The sequence below is a fragment of the Anabrus simplex genome, chromosome 7, assembly GCF_040414725.1.
Source record: "Anabrus simplex isolate iqAnaSimp1 chromosome 7, ASM4041472v1, whole genome shotgun sequence".
NCBI classification, from domain to species: domain Eukaryota; kingdom Metazoa; phylum Arthropoda; class Insecta; order Orthoptera; family Tettigoniidae; genus Anabrus; species Anabrus simplex.
This window is the reverse complement of record NC_090271.1, coordinates 69,818,929-69,843,884: the sequence shown is the minus strand read 5'-3', so window position 1 is coordinate 69,843,884 and position 24,956 is coordinate 69,818,929. Positions and strand designations below refer to the sequence as shown.

Genomic DNA, 24,956 nt, shown 5'->3' with positions numbered 1-24,956 from the left:
TTATTTCTTTCCCTGTTTCTTTCATCTGCTTACAGTTTCCTGTCTTTATCAATTCTCTGATTGGAGCCATTTCTGACATGCACTTTTTTTCTTTTTATTCATCAACCACCAAAATGTTTGCTTTTTCCTATGTTCACATAAAGTTGTTCCTAAGCTTTCCCTTGCTGTTTGTACTAAAGTGTCCCTGTATGCCACTGATTCTCTTTCTACATTGTGAACCTGCTTACTGTGTATTGTTGGGTACTTTTCACTAATCATGTTTATGTACACTGACTGAGCAAATGTCATGGGATAGCGGAGCACTGATGCGGAGGTGTGTTGTCTGCGCACCACACGCCCCCTGTGCCAGCGGCAGTTGTATAGGTGACCTTGTGAGCAGTGGCTGTGCATGTGACAGGTGTAACATGGAACGTTGTCGTGAGCTGACACCGTTCGAACGGGGTATGATGGTCCGTGCCCGACGGATGGGAAGTGCGATTTCGGAAGTGGTGCAGGAATTTGGCTTCACACGATCAACCGTGTCCAGGGTGTATCATGAATGATTGAATGCGGGTGTCACCGTCCACAACAGACGAACGACCGGCCGTCTAGCCACCCTCGATGACCGTGACTGGCGACATCTGAGACAGATTGTCAATAGTGACAGACGGGCAACCGTGCAACGAATCACGGCTCAATTCAACACAGGCCGTGCTAGACACGTCTCCCAGTGGACAATCCTTAGTGACATGGGTTCCACGGGGTATGGGAGCCGGCGCCACACACGGGAGCCACTGTTAACCCAACGTCATCGGGCATAACGACGCGCATTTGTCGCCAGTCACCAGGGATGGACACTGGAACAATGGCGTAACGTGATATGGTCGGACGAATCACGATTTCAACTGCACTATGCCGATGGGAGGCACCGTGTATGGCGCAGACCACATGAAGCGATGGATCTCGCCTGCCTCGAAGGTGTGGTCCAGGGCGCTGGTTTCTCTGTTATGGTCTGGGGTGCATTTTCCTGGTATGGAATGGGCCCCTTAGTTGTTCTGGAAGAGACTTTGAATGGTACGCAGTATATTGAGCTGTTCGGAGACCATCTCCACCCATTTTTAGCCGTCCAGCGCCCAAACGGTTCTGCAGTGTTTCAAGATGATAACGCGCCGCCACATCGCTCCCACGTCACCCGGGAATGGTTCCAGGAACATGCAGCGGAGGTCCAATGACTGCCATGGCCACTCAAGAGCCCCGATATGAACCCTGTCGAGCATATCTGGGATATCCTGAAACACAGGCTCCGTGCCATGGATCCTGCACCCACGAACAGACCAGCATTGGCGGCCGCTCTGCAAACGATTAGGTGTCAGCTGCGTCCAGAGGACTACTAGGGACTTGTTGACTCACTTCCATGGCTTCTCTCTGCAGTTCACAGGGCCAGAGTAGGCCCCACATGCTATTAGGTGACTATCCCATGACATTTGCTAAGTCAGTGTACTTCTGTTTAATTTTGTTGCCCTGGAGGTTCTCTACCCTTATTCATCTGCCTACAGATTTCACTATCATAGGCCTAGAGATACTTAGTTCACTACAGATCATTGAAAAATTCCGGAAGGCCTGCACACTCATAACTGATTTCTTGAATTTAAAGTCAGTTATGTGATAGTCTGGTGCCCCTACCCACTCAGCTGTTGCCCGTGGTTCATGAACTAGGACATTACTACAGTAACCCACACAACAAACCACTTTTAAGAAAGGGATGGTGAAGACAGAATAGGTGCACATTGTTTCTCAACATAGTGCCCAGTACGATAAGCAGAGGATAGATGGTAAAAGCGGCAGGTTGGCAGATTCTACGTCTCCTGCCTTATCACTGCGAGTAAAAACCTATTGAGATGGTGTGGGCCCTGGTGAAAAACTACTTCTGGCATCATAATGCGTCATTAAAGAAAAATGGTATGGCTGATTAGAATATTGATCAGAATATTACAGTGGGTAATTGGGAAAAATAGGTGAACCATGTAAAAGAAGTAGGAAATGAAATGTCGAAAGCATACTAATTGCTGGACGTTGACAATGAACAGTTTTTAATGACTTTCTTCATCATCGTCCACACCATCATCCTCAACATCATCTCCAGAATCCAGTTCATGGAACATCAGGCTTTGCAGTAATCATAGGTGTATGTCTGCTATCTGAGAGCGGTGACAATTATTAAGGTATCTTGTATGTGATTTACCATTCTTCAGTTATCTGTTCAAGAATGAAATTTTAAACAATAAATGTGGAACTGTGACAACCGGCTTAAGCCACACTCGAGTGTGGTCTCTACAAATTGATTTGGCAACAGCGTGCTCCACTACGCTATACTGCAGTTTAAGGTCCAAACACTCCTTAGTCCTAGTCCTTTTCTATCCCATTGTCACCATAAAACCTGTGTCAGTGCAATGTAAAATAAATGAATTTCAGCAGTTTCTTCATTCATTACTTTCTGGTATAGCACCAAATGAATGTTTGTTTTCAAATTTAACAACAATTTCCAATTATTGTGACTGAAAAGTCAACAATAATTTAATATTATGAACTGTATGCGCCTTTGTATTATCCGCGAAACTTTCAGTGATACGGTATGCGCCAAAATATACAGTACTCATTTTCGCGCAGTGTGCATGCACACACCTGAGCGTTTGCATGTTGTTACATCGCCATGATGAATTGTTAGTTGTGTAAAGAACATAGTGCTCTGTGATTGGAAGTGACAATGGGTCTCGCGACGGAGGAAAAAGTGTTTATATTGGAGTATTATTTTCGCTCGTACGGGAACGGTTATCAAGGTGGGCAGAGTTTCAAGTTAGTGGCGGAACAATATCGTGAACACTTCAATAAGCCAGCACTTAGCAACACAGTTATACTATCTAATGTTAAAAAATTTTGTCGTACGGGTAGTGTATTGTGTCAATGCAAGGGAAGGTCTGGTAGGACAGAAACTGTGTCCACAAATGAAAATCATGGACGTGTCCTCACTCAGATGTTGCAGTCTCCAAAGCAAAGTCTTCAGTGAACAGCCCTGAAATTAAACATCAGCCCTACGTCACTTCGACGATTGTTTAAAGACGTAGGTGGATTTCCGTACCGAGTACAAGTTGGGCAACGATTGACGGAACACGATAGGCATGTCAGGGTGGAATATTGTTCACGATTTTTGGCCATGGTGCACGAGGATCCCGATTTCTTGTTCATCGCATGGTTCTCCGATGATAGTCACATTCACTTGGACGGTTTTATCAATCGCCAAACAACTCGCTTTCTTGGCTTCGAGAGGCCGGACACTATAGTCCAGAAACCGCTACGAAGTGTGTGTGTGATGGTTTGGTGTGCAGTGTCAGGAAACGGTGAGCTAGGTCCGTATTTCATAGAGAATGATGATGGTGCACCTCTTACTGTTAACCAGGAACGCTGTAGGAACATAGTGATCAGGCCATTTATTCAGGACCTAAGAAGGTTTTGTCGTGCCAGGAACATGCATATGAATAGACAGTGGTTCCAACAAGACAGGGCGATCTGCCATACCGCTCGACAGACTATGGCTTTGCAAAGAAACCTTTCCAGGACGAGTTATTTCCCGCGGGACTGAGTTCCCTTACCCATCACATTCCCCCAATCTGACACCACCTGATGCTTACATCTAGGGAATGTTAAAGGAGCAAATTTTCAATTGTCCAGATCCATCCAAAACTATGCCTGCATTACATCAGATCGTGTGAGCTTGCATCCGGGAGATAGTAGGTTCGAATCCCACTATCGGCAGCCCTGAAAATGGTTTTCCGTGGTTTCCCATTTTCACACCAGGCAAATGCTGGGGCTGTACCTTAATTAAGGCCACGGCCGCTTCCTTCCAACTCCCCAGCCTTTCCTATCCCATCGTCGCCATAAGACCTATCTGTGTCGGTGCGACGTAAAGCCCCTAGCAAAAAAAAATACATCAGATCGTCTCGTTCTTCGGGACTCTGCAGCAACCTATGTTCCAGAATATGTTGGAAAATCTGCGTGATCATTATGAACACTGCCTACAGCGCAATGGAGCACATTTTTAACATTTACACTATCATCTCGATATTAAGTTAATGGCAATAAGACTAACATAATTTCCAGTACCGTATATTTTGACGAATACTGTACTTTGGCTCCCTAGTGCTGAATCGGTGAACCTCAGTTATCTTCGAGATTCGTATTGGTAACCTTTGACACACAAACTATGAATCGCCGTGAGACATCTGGCGTATACTTACGTACTAGTACTGTTGTTGTTTACACAGCAAAGCCAAGCCAAGATTCGCATCGAGAAATGTTATATAATGTGTGCCTGCCACAGTTGATGGCTTAAGATAATAAAGGTTTAGAAAATTCCTATTGATCAATCATACTATCGATCAGATTTCATTTCCATTCAGTTGGCAGTATTACTGGAAACGGGATAGCTCCCTCCTTACTCCCCAACCCCGTAAAACCAAGTGTCACTAAAAGTTTCACAGATCAATTGGTGTCCTCGCAAGGAAGACCACCCTGTGCTCTGTAGTTGATGGAAGCAGGGAACAACATTGCGTGTGCGTAGTATATGGTTTATCAGCTGGGAGTTGACTTCAAGAGAAAGTTTCTGGCCACAAAGCATGTAACGAACATAAAGTCTGTAATTATTATTGTTTATTTCTTTTTTTTTTTTTGCTAGTTGCTTTACGTTGCACCGACACAGATAGGTCTTATGGCGACGATGGGACAGGAAAGGCCTAGGAATGGGAAGGAAGCGGCCGTGGTCTTAATTGAGGTACAGCCCCAGCAGTTGCCTGGTGTGAAAATGGGAAGCCAGGGAAAACCATCTTCAGGGCTGCCGACAGTGGGGTTTGTACTCACTATCTCCCGGATGTGAGCTCCCAGCTGCGGGCTCCTAACCGCACGGCCAACTCGCCCGGTTCTGAAAATTTTAAAAAGAGATTACACATCCTTCGATATCACTTCTATTTTGCTGAAAATGCAGTTTATCATTGTAATAACTTACCCACTTTCAATATTAATTCACAAAAATGGTTTACAACTATGATGAGATGTAAAAGAAACTTAAAAAATATTCACAGAAGTCAGGCTTTTTATTTCCATAGCACTTTTTGCCATGGCAATATTCTCATACCTCTGTTTATTGTATAACATAATTTGAGATGATTTTCTAAATCAAATTAATTTATACATATAAATCTTCTTTCTGGTGACAGTTGAGTTGTATGTTAATTGGTGCAACATAAGGACTTGGTTTTTGATTCTTGACACAATCAAACAGATAACTGAAAGTTGTACAAGCTGATAATGTTATGATTGATTACAGAAAATGTAACCTAATATTTAGAAAATAATATAAGTCAAACTGTTATATTATTTGGGAGAACTAGGTAAGGTTTCACATTTAGTGTCAAGTTTATGTTAACTTACAGTAGAAGGCCACAAGGTTCAAGTTCCTGTCTTATTTCAGATCCTCCAGACCGGTTTGGAGATAAATGAAGTTGATAACTCAGGCTTCAGCACTCAAGGTCCCACTGTCTATGCTGGAAACTTGGGCTACAACAAGTTTATAATACAGGTATTTTATTTGACAACCTCATTGTATTAAGAGCCTATAGTGAGAATAACTGCTAATACTGTGCTAGACTCCTGGATGTAATTTACTATTGTTCAGGTGGCAGAGGTACCGTATTTCATCATATAATTGCTGCCGTTTTATTGCCTTTTCTTCCTTTTCTTTTTCTTCTCTCTCAACTTTAATTGGTAACAGTTGGCCTTGTCAACATTCATTGATCGGCTTCCAGGTATTAGGGAGGGTGTGAACAAGGAAAACCAAGTTGCATGATTTGTAGCGGAAGAGAAAGGAGAAGGGAAGTTTAGTTTGGCATGCTGGAACTATAACATGCATTATTATTTTCTGTGGTAGTATTGAATGAAACACATTTCTTTATTGACTAAACAGATTGTTGAATCACATGTACATATATATACTGGAGTTAATCATCTGACTTCTGGACCAGTCCATGGAAAGATGATTGGTATAGGTCTAAAAGTTAAAAGGCAAGTGTAACTTCTTGCAACACACATGTGTTTAACCCTTTGGATGCCGACCCATAATAGGGAATCATATGCATAGAATGCCAAGCATGTTTCAAGGGATTTTGCATCACTGTATAAAAGGAATTATTTAAGTCTCAGTTTAAAAGATATGGAGGTGAAATTTGGTATGTGAGCTTGATATATTCCAAGGAATATAAACATGTGACTTGCATTTCAAAAACAAAATTTCGTGGAATACTGTGCAAAAATGTTATTCTTTTTTTATTTTTTAAAAGGAAAAATCATAATTTGAAATTAATTAGCACATTTTACACTACGTACAAAGTGACTAAGTGAAGATATTTAATCTTAACTCTTGTCTGGGATCATATGTACTAATTTATATTGTTAATGTAGGTCTACTTTCCAATTTATAAACTAATTTCCAAAAACATTGAACATATGGAGGGGAAGACACCAACAGTGTAACCTGTCAATGATTGGATATTTTATGAATTTTGGGAGAGTAATAGTAATTATTTGAGAGAACTGTGTCCAGTAGCAGTATTTGCTACTACAGAGCAGTTCAGAAGATTAGAGCAACATACAAAATCAACTAATAGTGTCAGGAATCAAAGTGTACAAAACAGATTGAAATATTCTATGGGTGGAGCATCAGGTTGAGGTAGGCCTACATTTCTTGGCCCTGGGATTTCATAAAAATGGTGGGGATGGACAACATTACTCGCAGGGAATATGCATTCAGTCCAACAGTCATCTAATTCGCTGTCACTATCATTTTCATTAGCACTGTCACGAAAATTCTTTGGCATTGCACGAAATGTTGTGGCACGGATCCATCATTCTCTGGTGCGCTATCTGAAGACCCAGAAACATCATAATCATCACGTTTACTAAAATTACAGTTGCTTACATCTTCAAAGCAACCCAAAAATTCCTCAATTTCTTCTCCCGAAATAGGCCCACGTGACGACAAGCCTTGTTGTGATAAATGTACTATTTACAACTTTACGACCTAAATAAATTGCTATGTAATTATAACTACAGTAGAAATAATAATAAACTTAATATATTAGGATAAAGAACTCAAATGCGTCAATAAGAACATAAAATGATTGAAAAAAATCACAACACGCGGACATAAACAAACAAGGAGGCTGCCATATTGGATCAGAGACGTCAAGCGCTCACAGATCATACACTCACAATTGATGAGTAAACCAGCAGAAATGAAGCTATGTCAGTGCCATCTAATGACATGGGAAGGAATTACAAACATTCTTCCTTCTTTCTACTTGATTTGTAGCGCAATCTAGCGCCTTACTGCATAACTACACCACTTACAAGAGGGTGCCGATCGAATCGGCATCATGGCATTTTTCGTACGGATTGTAAGTGCCGATACATCGGCATCTTGGCACTGTAAGAGTTAAGTACCACATTTGAGAAAATTTCATGCATATTGTGAAATAACTTGCAGAAACTTTTTTTATTCATCTGCATCAGAAGGTTCTCTGCTACATTTGTTGCTGCCAGTGTCTTACGCGCTCTCCTCCTCTCTTCCACTCGTATCAGTATCCCCGCCATTCCACAGTTAATCCTCGGTACCATCTAGTGCATTGGAAATTCTTATCTTCTTGAAACTGTTAATAATTGTCTCATAAGATTTGAGATTCCTACTTTGAAACACCCAAGAACAAATAAGTTCCAATGACGGACACTTAAATTTTCCCTCCAGGAATCAATTCATGGTCATCTTTCCTCGCCCACTTGTGAAAACTACATAAATTGTTCTTAAATGATTTATTTATGGAAACCACAAGAGGTTGCAAGATTGATGTTAGGCTCCTAGGAGCAACAGCTTACTGGGTATTACAGTGTGGTTTTACGCGGGGATTACATAAAGATATAAAAATGAAAATTAATTACTTGTGTGCTATAATGTATTCCAACTACTGCATATTACACATCACTGAAAAACATATCCAGAGTGGATTGCCTTTTCTTTTGTCCAAGTTTGTGTAGAATTGAATCCATCTTCATCATTAAAGCCATGTCATCATCGTCATCATCAACAACCAAACCTGTGATGTCAGCAGCCTTGAAGATGGTTTTCTGTTGTTTCCCCATTTTCACACCAGGCAAATGCTGGGGTTGTACAAAAAAAAAAAAAAAAAAAAAAAACTTGTGATGTATCATCGCACTGTATCTATTGCTTCTAGCACTTTTGAAAGTGTAGGCACTGGTGTGCGTTCTGGTTCGCCCTCTTCTTCACTTTCCTCCTGACACTTATCGATCATCTGCTGATCGAGAATTTCATCAGTCGTCATATACTGGCAGACCACAACACTGTCATCGCAAAGCATCAAAGCGTATGTCGTCCTCTTTTTCCGCTATTTGCTGCCATTCATCAGCTGCCATAAGGTTTCTGTCTACACGCGTGATGTCATCTGCAACAACACGACAGAAACTAGCCATGTTAAAGCAGTTCTTGATGGTGTTCGGTTCAACTGAATCCCATGCAGATTTTAGAAAATGCGTTGCTTCCAGTACTGTTGTTTTCCTCGTAGTGGTTTGAAGAGATGCCAACCACTTCCAACAGACTGCTTCCTATATTTTTTTTTTTTTTTTTTTTTTTCATGATGTCCTGATCAAGTGGCTGCAGGTAACCAGTGCAATTAGCTGGTGGGGGGAATTCACATTCTGTAGATATGGCGTGTCAGTAAATGGCAAGATTTTCCTGTTCTGAGCACCCATTTTTGAATCCAGCACGCATGTATATTGTTCATATAGTGCAGTATGTTGTTACTCAAGCTTTTGCATTGGGTATGTACTTGCAAGGAAATGTCAGGACATTTTTAAAGCACTGTGCCCACTTTTCCATTTACCAGCGGAACCAACATTTCCATTCCAGTTTCATTGCAGCTCATTGGGACTGTCAATCTCTCTTTACTCAACTTTCCTCCATGATATTTTTTCTCCTTTAAATTCCAGGGTTTAGTCGAGTAAGAGGAAAAAAAAACAGGCCTGTTTCGTCTGCCTTGAAAACATCATGAGGACAGTACTTTTTGAGATGCTGAGGATTGTCACACTTTTCCATGCTTCTATTGTGTCAATATTTATGCTAGCAGCCTTGCCTTGCACACATCTGTACACCAGCTGATGCTAATTCTTTAACCTCACAATCCAACCATTCGAAGCTTTAAAGTCAGTGATACCGGGCGAGTTAGCCATGCGCGTAGAGGCGTGCAGCTATGAGCTTGCATCCGGGAGATAGTAGGTTCGAATCCTACTATCGGCAGCCCTGAAAATGGTTTTCCGTGGTTTCCCATTTTCACACCAGGCAAATGTCAGGGCTGTACCTTAATTAAGGCCACGGCCGCTTCCTTCCAACTCCTAGGCCTTTCCTATCCCATCGTCGCCATAAGACCTATCTGTGTCGGTGCAACGTAAAGCTCCTAGCAAAAAAAAATTTAAAAAATAGTCAGTGATGTCCATATTTGATGCTAAATTACAGGCCAGTGCTTGAACCACAGTCCTGCCAATTGGTATGTTCAAAGCATGGTCTTGCTTGATCACTTCAATAATACTCTTTCTAGTTTAGGAAACTGTCCCTCTAATAAAACATTTACTTTTGCTATTCACCACTTCTTCAAATGCATGTTCTGTTTCTTTCTTTTTTGCTGAGTATCATATTCATTGAAGACAGAGGAATTTCCACCTCCACACCATATCCACATGCTTCATGTGGACATTACAGTCCATGTCTTGAATATATTTCAACTTGTTATCTTTCATACTTTTGTCGTATCCATTAAGACAAACATAAAAAAACCACATTTTAACAACACACCGAGTAAACTTTTATCACATCACTGAAATTCACAAACAAAATGAATCAGGTGAGCAAACTTGCATCATACCATTTCTAAATCCAAAACAGTATAAAAAGTCACCAGATCTAGAGAAATAAATTCTGTATTGGTGACACTGACAAGAACAAAACAATAACTTGTTCGCTAGCTTACATTTCTGGAAACATTGAACTGAAAAAAAAATTTCTGCATACTGTATGTACTAATGATTCAAAGAACAATGTAGTGACTGGATTAAGAGAAGCTTTACAAGGAATATAGATGTAAATCCGTAAGTTCTGCCATTGTATATGTATGGTTCTGCATACCACACTAACCTAAATTTCTAATTTAAAATGGAAGCAAAAGTGAACTTCAGTCTACCAGTAATTCAATAAATAATGTAGGGAATGGACATAGTGCTGTGCGAAGTTCAAGAAAGCATGAAAAGAAGCGTATGGCAGAAACAAAGGGGGGGGGGGAGAGAGATGCGTCAGCTATCACTTCCGTGTTGCATCATAGCTCAAACCAGTTCTACATTGTCAAAAACACTAAATGTCATCTATGTTATCAGTAGTATCAGAGATTATGAAGCAACATCTCATTGTGGTTTTCATATGCCAAATTTTGTATTTATATCATGAAAGAATACAGCAGTCTGCAAGTTTCTACCAGTGTGTAAGAGACATTGTATGGAATAAAGATGTGCCAATGAAATGCAAGAAGGTTTTGTACTCATCCTATTATAAACCTATACTGACCTATGCTTTAGCATAAGCGGAACCAAAGTAAGATACAAGCAGCTGCATGGGGCTGTTGATGAGCATAGAGGAAAAGAGAAGACGAGATAGAATACGAAATGAGGAAATAATGAGAAGCATGGGAGTGTGTAAACTTCAAGAAGAAATTGATATAGCAAAGCTCAAATGGTTTGGACACATGATGAGAATGCCAGGAGAGAGAATACCAAAGAGAACATTCATGGATACAGAAACTGTAAAGAGGCCGAGGGGGCAGCCTAGAATGAGGATAGCAATAAAGTACTAGAAGAGGAGTGGTGGATAGATCGAGTAAGGTGGAGGGCTTTGCTACACTACCCTACCCAGAGAGAATCTGGAAAAGGGAACGGATGAAGAAGAGAAGATCATGAAATATGAAGAAAACCTAATTCTCTAACAAAGGGTACAGCGAAAATATGGTCATTGTAAATGGGAATAGAAAATAATGTATTAAGGGGATATATTAACATGTTGTAACCGTTCATAAGTGATTCTGATTAATGGTTCGAAGAAGTGCTGTGGGTGTGCCTCGGCTTTTTCTCACCCGTGATCCATGAAAATCTACTTGCGGGCGTGCAAGTTCATTTGAGTACTGGTTACAGCTCATAGCGTTCATCATCAAGTTTTTGTTGACACCATAAGAATTTGCATCTTACGAGTATTTGAGGCTATACTAATCCTTAGTCTATAAATGACAATACCGAAAAATTTTATTTTAAAGGATGTTCCAATTTAATCAAATCAATTCTGTGATGAAATATAATTAACAATAACAATTGTAGCGTAACAACGTGATTGGATGAACAAAAATTGAATGTGATAAAAAAATTAATATTAATATGCTTTTGTTGGTTGTTGTATCTTTCGCTCGTAAAGTGCTACAGTATTTCATAATCAAATGGACATATCGGTAGTCAATCTAACATTAAATTATCAGATCAGATAATTAGTTCATTTCAACTTGAAAATTGCTGAAGGCTTAACCATTTAATTCACAATGTGATTATTTACATTATTCATTATTTTCACCGACAAGAAAATAAAGGAAAGACTCGTTCATTCACATGTTATCATTTGTTGATCAAAACCTTGTCCTCCGATATTCTATTAAAGTAATGTCGAAATCGTCACGTAAATCAGTGAAACCCTAATTAACAACTTGAATGTTCATCAGTACAATGTGTACAACACTGTGGGACCTAAGAATGAAATAATCAAGGACATTCAAAACAAAATTCGTAGTTGGTCTCTAATAAATAATAGCCAAAACTGTAGAGTAGAACAGCATAATTATAGAATAGAATCCTCAAATCGCTGCACCTAAATAAAATAAACATCAGACTACATAATACCACTGAAAACAATCAAGATTTAGGATTATCATGACTCCACAGCACTTGGATCTGCCTGTAGATTCTCCTTCAAAGACCTGAAATTGTACTAATAACATCTACAAGACCTGTGCACTGCAACAACAACTACTTAATAGGAAATGCTAAGTTGTACATTAAACAATATGACTCTAATTTCATTCCCAGTCATAATATGTTTTGCAAATATCACTTGGTGTCGAAGATCTTCCTACCGCAATTATCTGTTCAACTAAGTAACATTAGTTTCATCATCATATCTTGGGTTAATACTACTGATGACAATTCACATGTCCAATATGCAAGTATTCTTTGGGAAATATTATCTTTGAACATACAATTATCAACCTTCAGGTGCTTGTCTGTATCTTAATATTATTTCAATATATTAGCATGATGAGCGCTTATTTCAATTCCTTCGCCATTAACATTATTAGGATTCTTTGAAGACTACATTACATTGTTCATAATGCTTATTTCCCAACGAAATTATATATACCATAACCGGCGCATATACTTTCATTTCCATTATCTCGATGACCCTACCATTCAATGTATCCCACCATCTCACATACGCATCATGCTTATTTTTTTATCCTTCATTTAAAATATACAAGCTTGGAATCATCGAAGAAGACTGACTTGCTCCTAAAAACATATGAAATTCACCATTATATCAACACGATTTAATAAAGTATTTCTCTTATGAAGACTTATTCGCATAACCCAAAATATTATTTTATAAGAGAATCTCAGATCTCAACATACAACGATTGCTTGATGATTACTCCAATAAGAATTATCCACGTAATAATTGGTATGTAAAATCCATTATGAAGACAGTACTTCAGAAAATATAGTAGATAGATTCCTATTAACCGACAACAAACAAAAGAACCCTCGGCTACTTCGGTTCGCGCCAGATTGATTGTAAATATGGTGTTCCTACCCAGCCAATAGCATTACTTCTTATGTATTGGTTACTTTGAAATCGATATCTAGCTCGACCAATCGCGTACATGTATGGAAAGTGGCTACCTGAACCATATCTTGTAAACGTGAATACTGTAATCCAATCTGCACACCCCGATATTTGAAGACCTTTTTTTAATTGGCTTTAATGTGCATTTTATGTACAAGAAATTACTCCTACATCATGACGTTCAGTACTGGTACACCAAAACTGAATAAGATAATCTTCACCTGTTGTTGGGTAGGCAACTTGCTCGTCAGAATTGTAATGTGTTTGCTTACCTTCCCTTGATTTGTTATGGGGTAGTTTCGCCTGTGTTGTATAGTGTGTGCCGCCTGGTACTAGCTGTTTAGAGACATGATGTGCGAAATATGCGGCGATTAAAACAGGATGAATTTCAATTATATGTTGAAGGAAAAAGATGTTAAATATAAACAAAAAGGCTACATTGTAATTCATTATACTGAAAGTTTGAAATTCGTTACAGTGAAATACAGGGGCTTAAAAATAATGTCACTATTGTGAACATTTCGCTAAACTGGCATTCGTTATAATGGCATTTTACTGTAATTGGAAACATTGTATGCTATTTATGATTGCTAGCATCTGTATTAACACCAATAGTGTCAGGTTTTCCTTCGATTCAGATTCAGTGCAACGTGAAATCACATTATTTACCACTGCTTCAGATTTGGTGTCGGCATCTGAAAATGTTTTTGGAGTTTTAGAGTCTCCAAACATTTTCAGAATCAATGTGTTTGTACATATCGTGGATTTGTATGAACAGTGATGTTTTATGTATAGAAAGCAAACATTGTTTCTGATGCAGCTACTTTCTTTTCTTTGGATTTCTGTCACTTGTTTACTGAATGTGCAAGACTTCGCAACATTCACGTGTTTCACAGTTGCAGTGTGGGCCTTCATATTGTTTCTTTTCCCATGTCTAATCAAAATGTAGCAACTGTGAAGATAATCATACTTATAACTTTTGTGATATTTTGAGAGAACAGCAGTTTTTATTTGTACATAATACAATTTAATCTTAAATTTCAATATACAGTACTTACATAATTGGTATATTGCTTCAAAGTCTGTGCAGTTACATTAAATTTGATCCATCACATCACATCATATCAATCATATCATGTGTCTTTAATATACTCTCACAAACATAAAAGTGTTTTTTTTTTATTCGTATGTTAAACATCCCTCTGAACTGAACTAACATGAGTCCTTGCGCCAAAGGTATCAACGTGTGAATGAAAAGTAAGCAAAGAAGAAATTGCCTGGCATGGAAGTGGATCCAGAGATGCAGCACTTTAATCCAGAACTGATTTCTCTGTACAAAATGACAAAAACATTGTCGCCTGATGGCAGGAATTTAAAATTATTGTAATTTTATACTATAATACACACTTCCCTGCCTGCAGTATCTGCTAGGTGGATTGAGTAGCTCAGTAGTTGCTGTTGCTGGTTCCAAGCATGAAAAAAAGAGGAGGGTTGGCTTAAAGCTGTAAAATTACAGCCAGAAAATAAACATCTCGAGGCAGTAACGGACACGACGGTTCCACATGTTAGAGGCGATACCCCAACAGCGTCTGTTTCACATGTTAGTGGCGGCTGAATAAATGTTCTTGGCGACTAACGATCGTAGTTGTCAATTGGAGCTTGCTCCACTTAAAGTTGATAACCTTTGATAGTCAGATATAGAAAGTCTTTTTGTAAAAGAATTCCACTGTTCAACCCCTTAAGGACGGAGAAGACTATATCGGATACGGTGGGTAGACGCTTAAAAGATAAGAAAAATTTGAACACTCAAAAATACATACATATAACCAAACACACAAACGTAGAATCAAACATAAGCTTATTAACTACATTGCAATGCACGATATAAATTCCTTACTGAAAACTGGAAAGCTCAAGAACTTCAGAGATGAATTAGGTAGGCAAAATATTCTTCTGGTAGGGCTCCAAGAAATGAGAAATTTAGCAGAAGATCCGTTTGAATCTCCAGGTTATAGTGTGTACAGTGGGAAACCAGGCCAAAGGGTCATGAAATGTTGCCTCCAATTTGGTACAGGATTCATAGTAAATTTGAAAATAATAGATTCCGTAATTGAGTTAGCCATCTCACAGAAAATTGCAATTGTAACTTTACAAACCAGAAACTAACTTTACACCATCATAAATGCTCATGCCTTTACCAATGAAAAATATTTCCTAACAAAAACTCTGCAAGAAGTCTATAATTTCTGGGATCTCTTGATCAGACAATGAATAAAATAAATATGAATAAGATCAAGATTTTATAGGGACTTGAACGCTCAAGTGGGTAAAGAAAAGAAGTATTGAGATGTAGTAGGAAAGTGGGCTCCTCATAAATATACTAACAGCAATGGCCAAAGACTCATAGAAATTTGCAGAACCCATGGACTGATCTCCAAATCTGCATATTTTAAAAGAAAACCACACAAACTTAAAACGTGGAAACGTTCTGATTGGACAAAAGTGGAATGGCAGCTTGACCACGTATGTATGGACAAATTCTTTCACCAAGAAATCCACAATGTCAAAGTTCTAAGAGGAACAAACACTGGTTCTGATCATTACTTAATTAAAATAAAGATTAAATTTACTCCATTAAGAAGAAAAAGACAAAATAGAATTGGAGAGAAAAGGACATCCGACCCTCATCAGTTAATCCAGAATGCCCAGAAGACATCAAGCTTGGTTGAAATTTCAAGCCTACAAAACAGAAGAAAATGCCACTACCATCAAGAAAGTCAGAAAAGAATTCACCCAAACTATTAGAAGAATTAAGAGAAACTACCAGAAAGATTAATAAACTCTATTGAGAAAAATTATTACAAAACCAATTCTAGAGATTTTTTACAAAGCCTTTGGTAAACAAATGCAAAAATACACCCCCCCCCCCACATTAATCAATCAATATTCTAAAGGATAATGCCTTGTCGATGCAACCACTCTTTTCTTTCATTGGCTGTTCGTTTCAGTTCCATGTATTTGACACAATCTAACCTCTTCTTGATGTCGTCCAAATATTTCATCCTAGGTCGTCCTCTGCCTTTCTTTCCCAGCACATAACAATAAGGAAAATGCAGAAATCACGGCGGAAGTATTTAACAAGCTCTTGAACAGTGATGAACCTGAAAAGCACTTATTGATACACATACCCTGATAAAAACTAAACCAGAAAATATAAACCCACCTACAACAAAAGAAGTTGAAACAGTGCTTAAGGAAATGAAGAACAACAAAGCGCGTGGAGAAGACCAGGTTTTTGCAGGGATGTGGAAATATGCCAGCAGCGCAACTCAAGATATTACAAAAGATTTGGATATTAGAAAAATTCCCAGAACAATGGACAACAGCTATAGTTAATCTAATTCATAAGAATGGTATAAGAAGTAATCCAGACATCTATAGAAGTATTTCCATTCTTGACTGCACGTATAAGATTTTCTCTAAGATACTTTATAATTGGATTAAAGAACAACTTGATCAAGAGTTAGATGAATACCAGGGAGGCTTCAGACCTTGAGAAGCTGCTCTGAACAAATAATAACTTCGAAGCTAGTCGTGGCATATTACTGAAAACAAAACAAGCCCTATTCATTAAATGTTTATAGATTTCAGGAAAGCTTACGACTCCATCCACAGACCATCATTATTAAAAATTCAAAGATTTTGGACTCGCCCAAAGCTAATCAAATTGATTGAACTTACTCTAACTAATACAATTTCTAAAATTAAGTTCAGATGAGAACTTTCTGAACCATTCTTGGTAACAACTGGTTTAAAACAAGGTGGCGGATTGTCACCTTTTCCTTTAAACTGTGCACTAAAGTACGTTACGAGGGAATGGTACAAGAACAACTCGAAAAATATAAAAATTGGAACCCAGAAGGCTAATATACATTTGAACTGTCTAGGATTTGCTGATGATCTAGCTCTTCTGGCCATTGATATTCAGGAAACAAAACAACAAATAAAATATTTACAGGAAATAGCTCAAAATATTAGTTTGAAAATTTCATTTGAAAAAAAAAAAAAAAAAAAAAAACAGAAATTATGCTAACTCAGCTTCTGCTTGCAAACAGAATTAAGCTAGGAGACCAAGAAATAAAAATGGTAGAAAAATTTAAATATTTAGGCGAAATAATTATATATAACCTGAACGAGAAACCAGCATGGCAAAATAGAATAGATAAACTAGTTACAGCACAGTATGTTACCAAGAATACATATAGTAAAAAGTATCTCAATAGCAACCAAATTGAAACACTAAAAAACAGTCACCCAGCCACAAATTACATATGCATGTGAAACATTACTGAAAACAACAAACACAGTTACAATAGATAGAGTACTAAGTTAGAAAGGAGAATAGTAAGAACCTGTTTAAATAAAAATTGTCAAGTAAACTAAGTCTGGAGACTAGCTTCCAATGAAACAGTTTATAAAGAAATAGAACCTGTGACTAGCACAATGAAAATGAAACGAATATCATTCTTAGGGCATTTAATATGGTTACCAGAAAATAGAATCATTAGAAAAATTATGGGAGAGTAAGTAGAATATTAGATGGATCACGGAACTTAAAGAAGACACGAGTGAGTTACATATTACATTAGAAGATTTAAAATACAAAACAAATACACTCAAGATATTGAAAGATAAACACACTAGACTACAGACGAAAATTACATTCAAAAGAGATGAAACAGTATTGGGCTGACAAAAAGAAGAAAAATCTCCATAAACCTAAGTAGTCCTATGTTGGCTAAAAAATTACTATAAATAAATACACACTTCATGGGTGAATACAAACAAATCCAGGATTTTTTTACTAAATCAGCTGGGACACTTTTTCTGCCCTTATATCTGGGAAAATCTTCCATGCGGTAACCCTAGACCTGCTGCTCATACATCGTTAAGAATGAGAATACTTTGGTATAACTCAAACAATACTGAACCTTAGATGACAGATCCTACAAGCGAAATTTCAGATCTGAAATATTTTCCATAGCGGTTTTTGCATCCACAGCAGTGATATATTGCTTCACGTAATACTCTGGCCTCTTGTAGAGGTGGACTGTGCTCTGACTTTATTTACAGGGAAGAAATAGATGATAAACATTACTAGAAGACTACCTCAGTCTCTCTACTCAATAAGCCAATTTACTTTGATAAAAATATTTACTTGTTTCTGTATTTCAAATTTGAAATATGTCACCACAGGTATCTCAGATGGGTGTGCGGTTGCTGCAAGGTCTGGAACAGATACAACATATTCCTCTTGATTTGGGTTCACCTATTGTGCACGCTTCTTCTGCTGATCCCCATGTTGTAATCCTTAGTGAAGATGGCCAGGTGATACTGCTCACTCTACGAGAATCTCGAGGACAAGGTCGACTTAGTGTTATGAGACCATCTATTTCGTTGGTAAGTATCCATTTAATGCTTGCTGTTATGACCTTTGCATTACAAGCAGTAGCTTTTCTTTAGAAACATTGTCAGAGGTATACACCTGTGGTTGAAGATGAATTATCATATTTATTGCACGATATAAATTCCATTATTTATCCGTATTGACATTTTGAAATTTTTCTAATTCTATATTTCCTCCTGTTCAATACAGTATGTTTTGTTTACATTCTGTAGCGAACTATAACTTCACTACAAGATCACGGTTTGGCAGACCTTCAGAACAATTGGATGTTCCCCTTAGCCCTATTGTATTTTATTTACTGTTCCTCTCAGAGGAGTATTGTTATTAATACAAACTATATCAAGAATGCAAGAAGTATAACCTCAAGAGAAGTAGATTCAGTAGACTCCCTACCGGCCTCTACCCTTTCACTCCTCTATTAAAATAATTCCTTGCTGTTCTCGTTCTGTCCTTCCTCATAACTAGAGTTTGTGGATTTTAGCACTTGCGATAAATGCAAAATATGTTGAAACTTTGTAAGTGTATGTGCCTTCATCTTATTTGACCGGTACAAGTGGTTTCTAGCGATTTGGAATTACCGTTGAAATGCGAAATTGGTTCAAAATGCAAAATACAATTTATACAAAATAGATGCAAAATTCTTGGTTTTGTGCGAAATAAACTTAATGCACCTGTAAGCATAAACATCAGTGGCAGAGCAATAAGACACCTCAGGGGTGCTCAGTAAGGATTTAGCCAACCTGTGTGAAATAATGAAGGATATAGCATGCATGGGAAAGTCATTAATGCTGTGGCATGTAATACAGAAAATATTGAATAAAATTCAAATATTGGCATGGTTTATTTAACATAAAAACAATATCATTGTGTTGTCATCCTTTTAACTGTGATTACAGAAATGATCATTAATAAGAAAATTAAGTGCTGTTCTTGAAGTACATAAAAATAAATCAAATGGGGTGGTAAATTAATCTATGTCCTATCTCACCGTAACAAATCCAGAATTTACGGTTTTCGGAGACGTCGAGGTGCTGGAATTTTTTTCTGCAGGAGTTCTTTAACTTGCCAGTAAATCTACTAATAATAATGTTATTTGCTTTACGTTCCACTAACTACTATTACACCGAGCTCGATAGCTGCAGTTGCTTAATTGCGGCCAGTATCCAGTATTCGGGAGATCGTGGGTTCGAACCCCACTGTCGGCAGCCCTGAAGATGGTTTTCCGTGGTTTCCCATTTTCACACCAGGCAAATGCTGGGGCTGTACCTTAATTAAGGCCACGGCCGCTTTCTTCCCACTCCTAGCCCTTCCCTGTCCCATCGTCGCCATAAGACCTATCTGTGTCGGTGCGACGTAAAGCAAATAACAAAACAAAAAAAACTACTATTACGGTTTTCGGAGACGCCGATGTGCCGGAATATAGTCCCGCAGGAGTTCTTTTACCTGCCTATAAATCTACTGACACGAAGCTGACGTATTTGAGCACTTTCAAATACCACCGGACTGAGCCAGGTTCGAACCTGCCAAGTTGGAGTCAGAAGGCCAGTAGCTCAACCGTCTGAGCCACTCAGCCCGGCAGTGTAAGTAAAATCTACTGACCGAGCAACTGTCTATACAGTTTGGGTTACATAGCTGTCAACTTCCATTCGGAGATAATAGGTTTGAAACCCAAGCCTTGAACGTTGTTTTCCATTGTTTCCCATTTTCACACCACGTAAATGCTGGGTATGTTCCTTAATTAAGGCCACGGTCACTTCCCACTCCTAGCCCTTTCCTATCCCGTCGTCACAAGTCTGTTTCGGTGCGACGTAAAGGCTGTCGATTTTGAGCATCTTCAAATACCACTGGACTGAGCCAGGATGAATCTGCCAAGTTGGGGCTAGAAAGCTAGAGCTTTCACCGTCTGATAATAAACAGTTACCGGGCAAGTTGGCCATGCAGTCAGGGGCGTGCAGCTGTGAGCTTGCATCCGGAAGATAGTGAGTTCGAACCCTTCTGTCGGCAGCCCTTGAGATGGTTTTCGGTAGTTTCCCATTTTTCACACCAGGCAAATGCTGGTGCTGTATATTAATTAAGGTCATGGCTGCTTCCTTCCCATTCCTAGTCCTTTCCTGCCCCATCGTTGCCATAAGACCTATCTGTGTCGGTGTGATGTAAAAAAAAAAAGTGTGAAAGTGGATGGTTTGCATGGCCCTTATAGGAGATTTTGGCATATAACTAGTGAACCATCATCTAATCAGTAGGATACGTTAGGTCATGACGCCATAATTCCGTTTCGTTGTAAAAAAAAAAATAATAATAATAATAATAATAATTTCAAACACACTTTCAATTATTTCTGACTGATTACGTGCAAATGCATATCGTTCTAATTCTTCTTTCTATACACTGCATTACTTTTTCTTATGTTATTATTTCTGAATTGAGAGGACAGAAATATGGACTCTGAGGAAATTACACAGTAAGCACAAGATAAGTTCATCCTCTCATTTCCTTAAATTGGAATGCAGGGAGGGAAGGAGGAAGTTGCAGTAACTGGGAAAAACCATCCTTTCAAGCTGTTTCTCTAAGTCCCATGTCTAAATCGTTAGCATGCTGGCCTTTGGCCACAGGGGTCTCGGATTCGATTCCCGGTAGGGTTGGGAATTTTAACTCATTGGTTAATTTCGCTGTCACGAGGGCTGGTTGTATGTGGTATCTTCATCATCATTTCATCTTCTTCATGACGTGCAGGTCGCCTACGGGAGTCAAGTCAAAAGACCTGCACCTGGCGAGCCGAATGTGTCCTCGGACACTCCCGGCACTAAAAACCATACGCCGTTTCATTTCATCTGCCACCAATGAAATTACAATAGGATCAAGTACAAAACCATCTACATCCTCCACAGATTTAAGAAATACATTGACGAAAAACTCCTTCAGATATTCATAATGGATTATCAACCTTTTACTCTGGTACAAGACGAAGGGTTCAGATAATTTGTTAAGTCGTTGAACTCGACCAATCAATCCATCAATCAACACTATCTGCATTTGGTGCAGTCGCTGAGGTGTTCCCTATCTTATTTTTACCTAGTCTTTTCTTAAATAATTGCAAAGAATTTGGAAATTTATTGAACAACTCCCTTGGTAAATCATGCCAATCCCTAACTCCTCTTCCTATAAACAAATATTTGCCCTAATTTGTCCTCTTGAATTCCAACTTTATCTTCATATTGTGATCTTTCATACTTTTAAAAACACCACTCAAACTTATTCGCACGTAGATTTACGTGCCGGTAAGTCTACCGACACGAGGCTGTCTTATTTGAGCACCTTCAAATACCACCGACTGAGCCCGAATTGAACCTGCCAAGTTGGGGCAGAATGCCAGCGCTGTACTGACCAAGCTACTCCACCCGGCGCAATTTTATTTCAAGAAATAAATGACAAGTAAGAAGTGCTTTTTCTTGTAACACGTAACGATTACAAGTAAAATTTGCTATGAATGTAATCGTCACAAGTAATCCGATTACTTTTACGCAATTACTTCCCAACTCGGAAAATGAGTGCATTTTGTGTGCAATTCTTCCCTAAGATTCTGACATGTAAATGACTTATAATATTATTTTGAGATCGCTGATAATCATTTTGAAACACCTGACATTTTAAAAAGTATTCAGTGTTGCGAATTTAAAATGTTCATTGATCATGTTCGCCAGATTAAATGTTTAGCTATAGTATCAATAATGACGTTTGACTATATTTTAACTATGTTAAGAAAAACAACCATTAATAATAATCCCAATACCGTATTAAAATAATATAATTATTATTACTATTATCGTATTATTATTATTATTATTGTTGTTATTGTTGTTGTTGTTATTATTATTATTATTATTATTATTATTATTATTATTATTATTATTATTATTATTATTATTATTATTATTATTTGATGAAAAGTTTTATTGTTGAAGTATATTACTGTGAAATAATGAACACCATACCGTTATGTCTTCGTCCTGCTCTTGTCACAACCTCCCTAACGGTACGGGGCGACGATGGCTGGACCACTGGACAATTTGCAGATAGCAGCAACAACACTTCCCAGTACAGGAAACTGCGAGTCTCAGCACAACAGTGTCACAGCAGTGGACCGGTAGCAGCAAACTGCGAGTCACAGTGCAGGACTGTCACAGTAGCAGTGGACTGGTAGAGAAGATACTCCTGGAGCAGTTTGTCACTGCTCCATTCCAAGAATGGGTGACGCGTACCAGTACACCAGTACTGACACACCTCTACTATAATGTCCCATTTAACATAGCCATGCATTTGTGATCCTCCCCGGAATGTCACAAATTTACAAAATATAATATCACGCAACAAGTCCTATGCGTACACAATTCTTAACTAACACATTTTGATTCTCGAAGATCCAACCCATTTTCCGGTTTTCATGTATCGACTTAATATTATCTCTCCTCTTATTTCCATGTTAACTGGTTTTGATCCAAAGGACAGTAAGTGTTATAACATATGATAACATATACCATAGTACTCCTGTATTGTTCAAGACATGTAGAATAAGCCGTTTTGACCAATTGTATCGCCTGATTTTTCCTGATTTTCATATTGAAATCTTCTGATTTTTGGTTTTGTAAAGCTGGCAGGTATGCTCATATTAATTGTTTAATTAATATGTGCATACCTTTAATTGTTCAACAACTGCCTTTGTTACCTGGTCTTGGATGAGGTTGGCAAGCGTGTCAAGTGTCCCCTTGCTGCTCAGTTCCTGTATGGCCTGCTTAACTATGGCTTCCATTGGCACTTGCTTCACCTTGTGTGGCATTAAACATTTATTAAATTTTTGCCTTTTGCTTTCACCAATCACTTCACTAATACTCACTTGGAATCACTGCACTGGTAGAGATGATGTAATACACTCTGAGCTGCCACACTACAAAAATTCACCTGCTAAATTCATGTTCTCCATGAGCCTCGAATTCTACGTTACATTATGTTCCGTGGAGCATTTGGCCGTCTGTTGTAACAGATAATTTGGTGTGAACAGTTGAATCAAATGTTCGTGAAGACACTTCTTCTTCTGTGAATCTGTCTTGAGACAGGTACCAACTGGACAGCCTCCAAGATTCTTCGTCATGAGCATCTTGCTTCAGTTGCTCATAGCTTCTCCCTTGTTTGACATCTGTTAACATTCCAAACCTTCTTCTTCCTCTTCCTTTTCTTCCATCTATTTTTCCCTCCATCACCCTCTGTTGAAGACAATTTCTACGTAGTAAGTGACCCAACCAGGATATTTTCTTCTTATCGTTTTCATCAGGTGTCTCTTCTTTCATACTTTCCTTAGCACTTTATCTGTCCACTTCACTTTTTCCACTCTTATCCACAACCATATTTCAAAACTTACCAGATACTTTGTTTGTTTGTTTGTTTGTTTGTTTGTTTGTTTCTTTCTTTCTTTCTTTCTTTCTTTCTTTCTTTCTTTCTTTCTTAATGTCCATGTTTCAGCTCCATACGACACTACACTCCACACAAAACACTTTGCGAACCTCTTTCTTAAATCAGTAGGGATTGCCTTAGATGTTAAAAGCCCTCTCACCTTTCCAAAGGCTTCTTTTCCCATAGATATTCTGCATCTTATTTCTTCTGTAAAGCTTCTGTTCCATGTCAACAAACTTCCCAAGTATCTGAATGACTTTACTTGTTCCAGTTTCTTTCCCGCTAGTGTTATATTAACAGCATTCTGCCTTATGGCAGGTCTTGTTATGGGATGAACCTCCTTCAATGTTGCATGTCCTGCGCCAAGTTTTTCATGTGGAATATTTATTTCCTTGGACATTATCCAACATTTAATATTTTTCCTTCCTCTTCCTCGTTTGCTTTTCACCATTCTTTCTATTCCTTCTTTCAGTAAACAGTCCCTCCTTAAACAATGTCCGATCCAGTTCATTTTTCTCCTTCTAATGATTTGCAACATTACACATCTCCTCCTTTCTTATTCTCATCACCTTAGTCTTCCCAATGTTTATCTTCTTTCCAAACTCTTTGCCCATTCTCTCAATATTTTCCAACACGACTTGTAGATCCTTTTCTGATTCCGGTAATACCGCCACATCATCTGTGTATTTTATTGTCTTTTTGGTTCTCTTCCCACTACAATGCCTCTTGCTTTTTCCAGGGCCTTCTGTATCAGTTTTTCGGCATATATATTGAACAGAGCCAGTGACAGGCAACATCTCTGTCTCACTCCTTTTCCAATACCCACTTCTTTTCATATTCATCTACTCTAATTATCACCTTCTGATTCTTATACAACTCTTTAATCAGTCTTCTGTCTTTCCAGCCTACACTAATATGTTTCAGAATCCTCATCAGAAAGCACCAGTTCACTCTGTCAAACGCTTTTTC

General features: G+C 38.4%; 2 protein-coding genes across 4 annotated transcripts in view; one reads left to right on the top strand and one right to left on the bottom strand.

Moving 5' to 3' along the window:
• Cpsf160 (cleavage and polyadenylation specificity factor subunit 1) overlaps positions 1–24,956 on the top strand; it is a 277,975-nt gene that overhangs the window by 86,873 nt on the left and 166,146 nt on the right. For both annotated transcript variants that reach the window (XM_067151119.2, XM_067151118.2), the window contains exons 10-11: positions 5,501–5,608; positions 18,332–18,535. In XM_067151119.2, coding sequence (XP_067007220.1) covers positions 5,501–5,608; positions 18,332–18,535 — 312 coding nt within the window. The remainder of the gene's footprint in view (positions 1–5,500; positions 5,609–18,331; positions 18,536–24,956) is intronic.
• The window catches only part of LOC136877253 (uncharacterized), a 285,454-nt gene that overhangs the window by 184,094 nt on the left and 76,404 nt on the right, over positions 1–24,956 (bottom strand). The window lies entirely within an intron of this gene.